We start from the raw sequence: 13,804 nt of genomic DNA, 5'->3' as shown, positions 1-13,804 counted from the left end.
TTTTTTTGCTTGTTAATTCATTGGGTTCTAATTTGGCTTTTTTAAATAAGGTTTTATCTCTTATCTTGAATGTTGATTTTTTTTTTCCTGCTAGTTATTGCTTTTAAAGAAATTTAAATGGTAATATAAATATACTAAATTAGGAGAAAAGGGCATTCCATTGTATTGGAGCCCCATGACAGGAGCAGGTGTTAATCTGAGAGGTTTTTTTTTTGTCTAATACCTAGTTTCTACTAAGAAACTCAGGGTTGACTAAAAGGGGAATTTATTCAAGGGGTATCACATCTGGAGATTAGGTGGGGAAGGGCCAGATGCCCAGAGCAATACACAGATAAGGAAAGTTCAAAAGCCATAACATCAGTGAAATGGCTCAAACACCAAGCACAAAGTAGTATCTCATTCCTAGTAGCTAGCACAGTCTACAAAGAAATAATCAAAACAGGAATTTCAGACCAAAGAGGAATCTAAAATTGAGACATTCTGAAGCAACAAAGTTTTCCAGTTGGTGGGGACGAGCAAAGTCCAGCAACTCTACTCTTACACAGATCCAAACCCAGGTCAGACACTTGCGGAAGTTGGAGCATGAAAGCAACAATCAGACTTTCCCCTAAGTCACAGCACTTTGGGATCAAGGAAGCTCACAGGTCCCTAGTCTGATGCAGAGTCTGGAATAACACAATCCTCAGTATCCTATGACCAGCCAAGACTATCTTTACACTAGAAGCGTAGCAGAGCCCAGACTGAACAACAGGTCCAAAAGTCAGGAAGTGGGCTGGAAGAATGGGGAAACAAAAAAAAAAGCAGCCCCCCATTAAGGAGCTATGGGCAGAGATAAGCAAAACACAAAATGTAGAAGAGGAGAATGACTCCAGACCATGTATAAGCAGAGCTTGGTACAAACTCAAATGGAATTCCCTAGAATAGATGAAAAAAAAGTCATTATAAACAGAATAAGACCACTTTAGAAGAGAAATGAGAGCTATGAAAAAAAGAACTGGAAAGGGAACTAATGGCTTGGTGCAAGAAATAAAAAACTTACCCAACCAGCAAACTCCCTAAAAAATTAAGATGGATCAAATAAGTCAGAGATTCCAAGGAACAGCCAGAAATAAAACAAAACCCCAAAGATTGAAAAAAAAAATAGAAGAAACTGCCAGATATCTCATCAAAAACAGTTAAGCTAGCAAACAGATTTAGGAGAAAAAAAATTTAAGAATTTGTACATCAAGACCTTAAAAAGAAGGCTTAATATCCTATTTTAAGGATATCTTAAAATAAAAATTGTCCATGTCTTAGAAACAGGGGGCAAAGTGGAAACAGAATTCACTGGTAACTTAAGACAAAGAGTACGAACTTATAGCCAAGAATAACTTACCTAACAGCAAAAGTGACTAGAAAAGTGAGTAAAATGGATCTTTAATAAAATAAAGAATTTCTAAGAATACTTGATAAAAAGACCAGAATTTTAGATAAATTATGAAGTTCAAATATAGAGGTAAAGAACAACATAAAAAAGTAAACATGAACAGTAATAAAGGATTAAACAAAGATAAATTAACTACATTAATGTGGGAAGATGAAACATGTGCCCTCTGAATTTTACTATCATCAGAGATCACTGAGGGAATCCAATTAGACAAATCCTTGGAGTAGTTTTATAATGTCTGATGATCATGAGAAAAGAGAGGTAAAGGAATAAAACATTGGGAAGGAATGAGAGGAAGGCTAGGGGAAACTATCTCACCTTTATCCATGTAAATAGAGATGTCAGGAGAGTGGCTAACACTTCAACTTCACTCTCATTTGAACTGGTTAAAACATACACACAGAGACACATGTGCACATGTGCAGAATTTTGGGTTCAGAAACATATTTCACCCAACCAGGAAATAGAAAGGAAAGAAAAAAGGGATAATTAAGGGAGGGATGAGTCCTAAGCAAAACAAACTATAACTAAGAATGTACAAATACCTGATCTCTTCAAGATACAAAAAAAAGAGAATCTAAAGAATACATGGATAAACAAGTTATGGTACACAAATATGATGGAATACTACTAATGCTGAACTCTTTAAAAAAAAAGGTTCAATGGAAACTCCCCCCAACTTTTTTATTTTTTGCACTTCTATGGCTAACCTCTCTCCCCTTCTCCATTTAAAAACAAAGAAAAGAAATATTTATAAAAAATAAACATATCAAAAAAAATTCCCTTTCATTAAGTTTTATTTTTTAAATAGTATTTTATTTTTCCAAATACATGTAGATATTTTCATTCACCTCTGTAAGCATTTGTGTTCTAAATTTTTTTTTTCCTCTCTTCCTGCCCTTCCTTCTTAAGACAGCAAGATCCTGGTATAGATTAAACATGTACAGTCATTTTAAACATATTTCCATATTAATCATGTTGTGAAAGAAAAATCAGAACAAAAGGGGAAAAAAACCACAGGAAAGAGAAAAAGCAAACATTTTTTTTTAAAAAGATGAAAATATTGTGTTTTGATCTACCTTCATAGTTTTCTATGGCATTTCCCATCCCCAAAATACCAGAATTGTCTTGGATTACCACATTGCTGAGAAGAACTAAGTCTATCATAGTTGATAATCACATAATGGTGTCACTGTGTATGATGTTCTCCTAGTTCTTTTCACTTCACTCAGTCTCAGTTCATGTAAGTCCTTCCAGGCTTTTCTGAAATCAACCTGCTCATCATTTCTTATAGAACAATAGTATTCCATTGCATTCATATACCCTAACTTATTCAGCCATCACCCAACTGTTGGGCAGGCATCCCCTCAATTTCCAGTTCCTTGCCAAAATAAAAAGGGCTGCTACAAACGCTTTTGCATATTTGGATCCTTTTTCCTATTTTATATATATATTTTAGGCTACAGACCCAATAGATACATTGCTGGATCAAATGCTGATTTGACCAACCAGAACTCTAGAGAGACAAGTAAAGTACAGCAGAATTAAACAAATTTAATTAAACAAAATTTTTTTTAGACATGGTCAATGAGAATATTTATTGACTACTTGTGTTCTCAATTGAGGGTAGAAGCGTAAGAAGGACTTTGAATAATTTTTTTAAATATTAAAAACAAAAACAATAGCTTCTAATTCAGATGGCTGCCTTAATGGAGGCAGGCTGCTCTACTCTCTCACCTACTCTCTCACCCTAATAAGCAAAAACTTAAAGATGAACCAAGGTAAATAATGATCAAAAATCAAATAGGAAACAATGTACATTAAGACTTTTTTCTTCCCCAGAACTGTATGAAAAATTAAGTCTACAAGAAAGGGGTCAATGTCAGCACACTGTCAGCACAGCTAAGGAGGCCCTGAATATATCCCTGCTCTATCTGAGAAAAGTTAAAGATATATGAAGCCTGCAAGATAGCTGACCAGAGTTGTAAATTGCTGGGGAAGAACGTATGGGCACTAATCTCAGAGCTGTGTATCCCAAAGCTTTGAAGTTCCTTGTCAGTGGCCTGAGACCCCAAAAAACTGTTTCTGAACCTCAAAGAGGGGAGTGGTGGGAAGAGAAAAGAAATTCCAGAAGGAGTTGCTCATTCAGTAAGAACTCAGGTGACCAAACAAAAAAATCAAACAAACCATTCAAAAGCACAGTAGAGAGGAGATGCTTGGGTATGGCACAAAGCCCCAATCCAGGAATACTGGAGAGATATGACAAAGAAAACATCAACCAATATAAAAATTATTGCAAATATAAAGATCCCTAAAAATGACAGAGTAATCCCATAACAACTGTAAGGAGAGATTCAAAGGAAAAACAGACTGTTTTGAAATGTGTGGAGTATGTTGTATGCTTTTTAAAAAAAGTTTTGAAATGGAAAAACATTCATATGAGAAAAAGAAAAAAGAAAATTAGTCAATCATTTGAGTGTTTTTTTTATACAAAATATTATACTGCAATCCTTGGGAAGGTAAAAGGGAAAAGAACACAGCAAATACTGATAAGAATGTTATAATCTAGTAGGAGAGACAAGAAAAACAAATAGAAATGAATATTCTCACCTTTGCAGCCATGAGGCTTTCACATCTGGAAACTTCTGTTATATAATTATGAACTCTGTTTTTCATTTCTTCTTTTTCACAAACTGCTTGTTCCAATTCCAGTGAAATAGCCTTTCAAATTGAAAGCATTCAAGTGATAAAAGGATAAGAATACTGCTAAGTTTTGCATTTTTGATAGCTCTTCTGATTTGAAGGAAGAACAGAAAGGAGAAGACTAATTCCTAATAGTTAATTTCATATATATTACCTGGTTATTGGTTTAGAAAAACATTAAAAATACCTATTGTTCATCACCTAAAGTGTACTTATAATACTATGCTGTACACTTTGATGAATACCAACTTAATAACTCAAAATATAAAATTGTAGAAAAACTACAGTCTACACTTTTTTTAATGAACCTTTCAACTTCAGCATTAAGTATGACTGAAAATAGTCAGAGGACTCAAATTTATTTATTCATTTGGATATTACTGTGTGATCATGGGTAAGAAAGAATTGGTGATATAATAGATAAAGAGCTTGGCCTGAAGTTAGGAAGCCTGAGTTCAGACTGGTTTCAGACACTGACTGTGACCCTGGACAAGTCACTTTCCTCAACTCCAAAATGAAGATAAAAGAGCACCTACCTTAGAGTTGTTGGGAGAATTAAATGAGATAGTACTTGTAAAAAAAATAATGCTAAGCACTGGTATATAGAAATGCTTATTCTCTTCCCTTCCCCTCCCAAGGCATTAAAAAAACCATCTTTCTATACCTCAATCTTCATATCTGAAAAATAGGAAGTGGACATTACTATTTACTTCAAACATTTAGTATGAGGAAAGTACTTTTCACACTACATATGCCAAACTAATTTAATTAAACTTCCATTCCTCATTACTTCAGTTTCACAAAGTAATTAACTTATAATTTCCAAATGACTGAAACTGTACATTTAACATATATAAAAGAATTGCTGTGTATATAACTTAGAAATGAAGTTTGGGGAATGCAGTCCTTCTCTATCTGGGTATTTCTAATGCGAGAAAGAACATGCTATTTCTACATTAGGGTTCCTTGGCCCAATAGTCAAACAATCACAGCTATATCATAACAAGGAGCTCTTTGAACCACAGTACTATACTAAGTGCAATAAAACTAAGATATAAGTTCTAACGTCTTAAAAATTAATATTATGTGTGTGACCTTGGGTAAGTCACTTAACCCCAACTGACTCAGCAAAAAAAAAAAAAAATTATAGAAAAGTGAAAATTATTATTAAAGGTTAAGGATATAAAAAAAGTTCATCCTAATCTTAAAATCTCACATAAAAATATTAAAGTTTATGATAAGTTCAAACACAAATTTATTGTGAAGCAGTCATACCTGGTTTTCTCTGGTCATTGTAGCCAAGTCATCTTGTAATCGTCTGTTTTCCTTCAGAGCTATGTCCCTTGCTCTTTCTAATTCAGCAAGTTCTATTTGGTTTTCATCAAGCTGGCGCTGGACACTGGCAAGCTCACGTTCTCGATTATTTATTAAGTCCTGTAGTCGTCTACCAAGTGAGCAATTTGCAAAAATCTTAAATGCAATTTCTTTATTTTGCAACAATAATTATGTTAGAATTATACTTATAACTGCTTGGAGAGTGTGTATATCCTTACTTCAATGCTTTTAGTGTGTAGAGTAAATCCCATCCTTGAATCACTTTCCCCTTTAAAGTTCCACTATTTTATAGTTTATTAATCTCCAGTCCTAATCTGTTGCCTTTATTCCTTTTGGATCCAGGATATATTGAATGATGCTTGAGTAAGTAGTAACCTGTGTGAATTCTCTGTATTAGAAATAAGTACCCATCTAACCTCAGAAGTTGGCCATCAAAAATGTACCAGTATTTTATTAATCACTTCCTACTATATTCTTCACATAAGACACTTCAAAACTTTTCAACTCCCATCCAGCCCTCAAACTCAAGTTCCACCACATTTATCTGCAGCAGACAATTTCAGAAATTATTTCAAATGAGGCTGTTAGGGATGAACAAGAATGAATAATTGAGAGTGAGGCCAAATTTGTAAACCTGGGTAATTAGAAAGATAACATCCTCAAAAGAAACAAGAAAAATAATGGCTTCTATCTTAGATATATTGAGTTCAAGATGACTAAATGATATTAGGTGGATTTGTCCAGAAGGTAATATAGCAAATATAGAAAAATCCACTAGGACAGAACTATAGTGCTGAATTTATTTTATACAACTTCTTAAAAAAGGCACAAAGTATATATGATGGAGAAATGCTACACCATATACAATTCTACTTCTCAATTTTCCTTTTATGTGAAAAATTATGTTTATTAAATTCAGAATAATAAAAAATATTTTTAAAAGAAAAAGTAGAGTAAAATGAAAGAATGCTACAAATCATTAATAAGAGAAATGTTAATCAAAACAATTTGATGTTTCATCTCACACCCTGCAAATTGACAAAATTTAAAAAAAATTGGCTATAGTCAATGCTCAAAGGGCTGTAGAAAGTTAAGCACTCTAATATATTGTTGGTGGAACTATGAGAAAGCAGAACCATTTAGGGAAAGAATTTGGAATTATGCAAATAAAGTGGTTATGATATCCACCCTCTTTGAAAGATGTTGTCTAGGCTCCTTTTTTCATTGTGGTTTTTAGGTAGTCAAATAATTCTTATATTGTCTCTCTGGATCTATTTTTTAGGTCAGTTGTTTTTCCAATGAGGTATTTACATTTTCTTCTTTTTCTTTTTTTTTTTTTTTTTTTTGGTTTTGTTTGACTGATTCTTGATTATCTCATTGAGTAATTCACTTCCATTTATTTGTTCAATTCTAATTTTTAATGACTTTCTTCAATTAGTTTTTTTTTTTTTAACTCCTTTTGCATTTGGTCAATTGAACATTTAAATAAACTTGTTTTTGTTCACTGGATTTTTTCCTCCATTTCATCTATTCTATTTTTTAGGGAATTGTTCTCTCTTTTTTTTTCCATTTCAGTAATTTTATTCTTCAAGGAGATGTTTTCTTGTTTCATTTAGCCAAATCTATTTTTTAAGCTGTGATTTCTACAACTTCCATTTATTTATTTATTTATTTTTGCCATTTCAACAATTGTATTTTTTAAGATGCTGCTTTCTTCAGACAATTTCTGTGTTTCCTTTTCCAAAGTTCTCATTTCCTTTCCCCAATTTTTTTTTTCTAATTCTCTTAAGATTCTTTCTGAAATCTTCCAAGAGAGTCTTGTGAAATGGGGACCAACTCATATCACTCTTGGAGGCTTTATCTGGCAACGTTTTGCATTTACGGTCTTCAGGGCTTAACGTCTATATTCTTCCTTGTATCCATAATAAGCTATCTATGGCCAGAGCTTTTATTGTTTTGGTTTTTTAAATTTTTCAGTTGTTCATTTTTAAAGGTTGAGGTCTGCTCTTAGGGCAAAGAGAAGATTGTTCCAAGCTTCTTCTACAGGCAACAGTAGCTTCATACTGCCTGGACTGATGCTACCAGCATCCTTCTGTGCTTGGTGGGCATGGCCAAATCTAGCTTGTTATGCTGGTGGGTCCAGGGGCTGTCTTCTGAATTTAGTGTTGGAAGTTTTATAGCTAGTCTGCTGTTCCACTGGCTTCTGAACAAGGACAGATTAGCCAACATGGCTGTATTTTGGCTAAGAGCCTCCCACTAGATTCCTCCCTCTATCCTGGGCTTCCCTGCATTGCGCCTACACTGGGCTGCATTCCCCTCATGCCCAACTGAGATTGACTTTTCCTAAAGTTCTTCCAAAATATCTTTTGCTGGAAATTTGTTACACTCCAAATATTTGTGGGTTCTGTCACTCCAAAACCCATTCAGACGCTTGAACTGGTGTTGCTCTGAGGGAAGCCAGGAAGAGCTCAGACAAAAACCTGTCTACTCTCCACCATTTTGGCTCCACCCCTGTCCAACGGCTTTGTAAACAGAGACTGTTACAGGGCTTACACACCAAGGAAGCCATCAATAAGAAAAAAGAGCCCGTATATGCTAAAATACTTATACTAGCACTTTTTTGTTGAGATCTAAAAATTAGAAAGTAAGTAATGTCCCACAATTGGGAAATGACTAAACAAAGTGTGACATGTGAACATGTACCCACCACAAAATTCAAGTTATCAATCTCATACTAAGCCTGCCATATTCCAGGATACTAAAAGAATCAGCATGACCAAAAGAAGAACTAGAGAACATTACAAAATGCAAAATGGATACATTAAACTAAAAAGGGTTTGCATCCACAAAACCAATGCAGCCAAGATGAGAAGGGAAGCAGAATCTGGGAAACAATTTGGACAGTGAGTCTGATAAAAGCCTCATTTCTAAAATATATAAAGAACTGAGTCAATTTTAAAAGAATACAAGTCATTCCCCAATTGATGAATGGTCAAAGTGTAAGAACAGACAATTATCAAGACCTAGTCATGCCTCACCTCCTTTCTGTGTGACAAGGTAACCAATATAACAGACTATAGGAAAATCATAGACTATTTCTAGATTTCAGCAAACTGTTTTACCAAGTCTCTCATTAAACCATATAAACAAGATGGAGTAATGGAAGTTATACTACTAGTTAGTTCAGAACTGAAAGAACACCAGCAGAGCAGTCATTAATGATTCAATATCAGTTAGAAGAAGATCTCTAGTGGAGGGATAGTGGTATTAGACCTGGACTTTGTGCTTTTTAAAACTGGTTTAAAAAAATTTTTTTTAATATGCTATTCTAGTCATATTTCCAGAGGACAGAAAGCAGGGAGGGATAGTTATCATATTAGATGATCTTGTCTCTGTGGTGATAATCCAAAGATCTGTTGGGGGAAAACTGTAGCTCAATCAACTAATATGGCATTTAACAATGATAGATGCAAAGAGCTATCTACATGACAAGCAATAACTAACTCAGAATAAGAAGGGGAAAGCTTGGCTCCAAAACAATTTGTGTAAATGGTATCAGAAGGTTTTAATTAAATTGCAAGCTCAACACTGGCATGATAGCCAAAAAATACTGATTCAAATCTAAACTGCATTGTGTCCAAAATAAGGGAGAAGACGGGTCCATTACAGATCAAATCCAGATCAACCAATATTTGTACAAGAAATCTCTTGTATAAATCAGGGAGAAAGGGTCATCTTGTTGTTTAGTCATTTTTGGTCATATCTGACTCTTTATGCCCTCCCCAATTTGGGGTCTTTCTTGGCAAATATACAGGAGTTGTCTGCCATTTCCTTCTCCAGATCACTTCACAGATGAAATAACTGAGGCAAACAGAGTTAAGTAATTTGTTCTGGATCACACACATAGTTAAGAGAGGCTAAATTTGAACTCAGGCCTTCCTGACTCCAGGCCCAGTTCTCTATCCATTCTGCCACCTAGCTGCCCATAAGGACACGCTTATATATATCCAATGAGAATTAATACCTTTTAAATTCAATTATTCTGTCCATAATTTCCTCACACTGGCCCTTCAGAACTTCTACTTGGTGATCCAAGCTGTGCTCTCTGGAGCTAAGTATTTTGATTACATTAAACTAAAAAGATTTTGCACCCACAAATCCAATGCAGCTAAAATGAGAAGGGAAGCAGAAATTTTCATTAATCATTCTTTGGCACCCTAGTCCTTAAAATACTTGAAGACAGTTATCATGTCCCCTTGCAAATCATTTAAGGCTCAACACATCAACCAGTTTCCTTCAGCGGATCATAAAGTATCTTCTCCAGTTTGCTGCTCATGATGGTAGAAACCCTTTGAAGCATGCCCTGCAGACCAAAAATGGCATAGTGCAATGAGAATATCACCTTCCTTTTGAAAATGGTCTTTCTTTTAGTGCAACCCAGAGTTCTATTAATTCAACCTGAGTCTACACTGCATTAAAACTACACAGTGCCCTCTCCATATAGCAGGTGTGTATTGGATTGAATTTTATTTCCAGCTACTGCAGAAGAAGGTTAGGGGAATGGAAGTGGCAGAAGAAAGAGCATTAGACAAGGTAGAAGAAAATCATGTAGGTCAATTAGAGAAATTTAGGTTAGTGCAGTAGGTCAGATGTTGAATTTAAGGAAGAATAACTCAGTCAATCTGAAAAAGAATAATTAACATCCAGGTCCAGATATGACTCCATATTCTCCAGATGAAAGAGAGCTAGGATTAAGTACAGTAGATATAAGAAGGATTAGGGGGCATCACCTGAAGTTGAAAATAGAACTTCATGAGGAAAAGGAAAAAACAGCTAGTAAGATAAGTTAGAAAAAGTCAATGCAATAATTCAAAGGGCCAACAAATGATCAGCTGGATTATGATTGGGTAAAATGATGAGACAAGGAAGTAGAAGTTCAATAATGTGGGGGAGGGAGGTAGAGAAGAGATTGGACATGGTCTGAGTGCAGGAATGGGTGCCCTCTGCAAGCTCTGTCACCCACCATTCAGTGTCCTGTCACAGATCCAGGCAAAAAGGAATGATCCCAAGGATTGGTACTATCTGTACTGAGCAAAGACCATATTCCGGAAGTAAATGATAGCTCTGTGGCTCTAACTCAAAAATGTAGTGCAGTGTCCTATATCAGAGGAGCCAGCAGTTCAGCTGTTCTGAACCTGGAGAACCTTCCAGCAGGCCAAGAGGACCTGAGTGAAGCAGCTAGTTAAAACTCCTATTAAAAACAAGCAAATAGACCCACACTTGGGGCAGGAGCTTGCAAAACACAGGCCAGGAGGGCACCCCTATGGGAACACTGCAAACTTGCAGATCCCCAGATGGACCTGTGAAAGGAGGACATAAGAATAGAAAATCAGGCCAGACATCTTCATCCGAAGGGAACAAAGTCTGACTAACATCAAATCCAACATTAAGAAGCAGACCAGAAATATCACTACTGGTTCTGGATCCCAAAGAGATTACAAAAAAGAGAAAAGAAGTCACATGTACACAAATATTTATAGTAGCTCTTTTTGTGGTGGCAAAGAATTGGAAATTGAGGGAATGTCCATCAAGTGGGGAATGGCTGAACAAGTTGTGGTATGAATGCAATAGAATGCCATTGTAGTATAAGAAAGAAATGATAAACAAATTTCAGAAAAACCTATAAAGACTTACATGAACTTATATTGAGTGAAATGAGCAGAACCAGGAGAACATCATACACCATTAACAGCAAATACTGTGCAATTAAAAACTCTAGCCAACTTAGCTCTTCTCAGCCATAAACAATAGTCTAAGACAACTCCAAAAGATTTATGATGGAAAATGCCATTTATATCCCTAGAACTATGGAGTCTGAAAGCAGATCAAAGACTTTTTTTTTCCTTTTTTTTTTTTTCTTGTGAATTTTCCATTTTGTTCTGATTCTTCTTTTACAATATGAATAATATTGGAAACTGTATTTAATATGATGTACATGTGTAACATATATCAGATTAATTGCTGTCTTAGGGGGAGAAGAAAGGAGAAAAATTTGGAACTAAAATCTTACAAAAATAAACATTGAAAAACTACCTTTACATATAGTTGGAAAAAAACAGTATACTATTAAATGGAAAAAAAAAAAAATAGTAGGAAAAAAGAACAAAATAATGAATCTGACCAAAACTGGATATGGCAAAAGGAAAGCTCATCACATGAATAATTTGGACAGAGATGAAGGGGGAAGGAATTTGAGTAGTAGGATTAGCAGAAGCAAAGAGGTTCAGAGAAAGACCATGTTTACATGAAGGGCAAAAAGAATTTAGTCTGCTATGAGTAGGCTATTCCAGATTGTTCTATATTATAGATAGCCTTAAATAAAAGAATGAAGGATTTGAATTTAATTCGACCATCAACAAAAAAGCACCACACTTCTATGTTCATGAACCATGAAACTCCCTGATCTAATCATATGTGATCACAGATTAGAACACCTCTTTCTTTGCTTTCCAAAACCAAACCTGCTCTTTGCCTATACCATGACCTCTGGGCCATTGACCCCTATTTTCTAGTTCCTTGCCTCTATTATTTCTTCACCAGTCATTTCGAATCAGTTCAACTATATACTGTTTCCTTCTGTGCCTCTTGCCTTATCATACTGCTGATTACTCTGTGCTAAGCCTCAGCCTACGATCCCTTCCATCATTTGCAGCCTTTGTTCTTACACACAAGCTGGAGAACCAAGATGGAGAAAATCATGTTCTCACTTACCCACTACATTTTTATGTTATATAACTTTAAATGGCTTACTGCTACTTGAGGGTCCTTTTACATGTACCTCGCTAATTAACTCTCTATCCCACTTATACCATAGTGATGCTTCTGAACCTTTTCATCCCTCTTTAAACTTCCCATGGCTCCCCATCTTCCCTCCTTCTAAGCTCAGAACCCTTATCCACCATTTTGCTGAAAAAAAAATTGAGGCCATTTGCTGAGTTTGCCCATTTCTCCCCCTTTCTTATCTTGGATCACTCAGATGTCTTCTATGACTATCTCTTCATTCATTCCTGTCTCACATGATGCAGTGTCCTTCTCCTTGCCAAGACTAACCCCACTACATTTAAAAGAGGACCCCATTCTACCACATGCCTTCCAAAAGACATGTCCCCTCTAGCATTTCCACTCAAAAAACTCTCACTTGAATCTTCCATCCCTACAAATCTTTCCCAATTTCTCTTAATCCTACTGTCCTTCTTCTTTTCATTATTTCTCCTCATCCCTGTATATAGCTTGCATGTTGTCTCCCTCATCAGAGTGTGAGGTTTTTGAAAGCAAGGAATGTTTTTGTATTTCTTTGTATTCCTATCACTTAGTAGAATTCTTGGTACATAATAAGTGCTTAATAAATGTTTATGGACGAACTGATAAAGTCAAATTTATAAAAAGCCAAAGTCCCACTTTACTACTTACCCTATTGTTGACTCCACGTTTGATAGTGTTACTTGCAAATGGGAAATAGTTTTTTCCTACAAAATGATAAAAATATACTATGAAATTATAAATAATTCCTATGAAATTTATTTAATATGATGTTTATAGGTAAAATCTCATTATGAAATTCTCTTACAAAACATCTTTATTAAGCCCATTTCCCTCACCTAGGGGAACCATATTTACCTATGTCAAACAAGATCTGAAACAATAACAACGTTCTCATTGAGTAAGAGAATCTGTAGATGCCTCTAAGGTTGCTATAATACTGAATACTGATCTACAGAAGTATGACCCCCAAACAGAAAAATTATTTTTAAAATGCTAGTAAGCAAATCCTATGCGATAAAAAAACAAACAAAACTTAAATATACAGTGGTGAGCAAAAAAGATATTTTTAACATTAATCATATCTTCATAAATTGTAGGTACAATATCTTAGCTTCACATATTATATATGCTTATCTTAGTTACAGCATGAAAACAGCACCAATATTTGTCATTATTTGCACACACACAATGTTGAAATATGATAAAAGATTCTCTAATCTGGAATAATAAAATCTGCTTCTAGGAACTGAAGTTGACATGAAGAAATTATCCAACACATACCTTAGTTGCAATGTTATCTTCTGAGGTAGCAATTTTTTCTGTCTTTTCATCTACGACTTCCTGAAGGTAGTCTTTCTCCTTATCAATAACACAAACAGTATTTTTAAGTGCAACTAGTTCCTCATCTTGTGAAGTTATCTTACAGGTTAGCCTATCTACAAATGAAAAAGAATGCTTGTTAGGCTAAGTAAATAGTTAAAAAAAAAAAAAAAGGCCATATGCCCAAAGGGCTATCAA

The 13,804-nt window shown here is 34.9% G+C and overlaps 1 protein-coding gene across 5 annotated transcripts in view; it reads right to left on the bottom strand.

Annotated features, from left to right (window-relative positions):
* CEP135 (centrosomal protein 135) overlaps positions 1-13,804 on the bottom strand; it is an 83,032-nt gene that overhangs the window by 23,548 nt on the left and 45,680 nt on the right. For all 5 annotated transcript variants that reach the window (XM_074276142.1, XM_074276143.1, XM_074276145.1 and 2 more), the window contains 4 exons: positions 13,568-13,722; positions 12,935-12,990; positions 5,405-5,573; positions 4,037-4,147 (listed from right to left, as the gene is read on the bottom strand). In XM_074276142.1, coding sequence (XP_074132243.1) covers positions 4,037-4,147; positions 5,405-5,573; positions 12,935-12,990; positions 13,568-13,722 — 491 coding nt within the window. The remainder of the gene's footprint in view (positions 1-4,036; positions 4,148-5,404; positions 5,574-12,934; positions 12,991-13,567; positions 13,723-13,804) is intronic.

Source organism: Sminthopsis crassicaudata, chromosome 6, assembly GCF_048593235.1.
Source record: "Sminthopsis crassicaudata isolate SCR6 chromosome 6, ASM4859323v1, whole genome shotgun sequence".
In the NCBI taxonomy this organism is placed as follows: Eukaryota; Metazoa; Chordata; class Mammalia; order Dasyuromorphia; family Dasyuridae; genus Sminthopsis; species Sminthopsis crassicaudata.
This window is presented reverse-complemented; position numbering and strand designations above follow the sequence as displayed.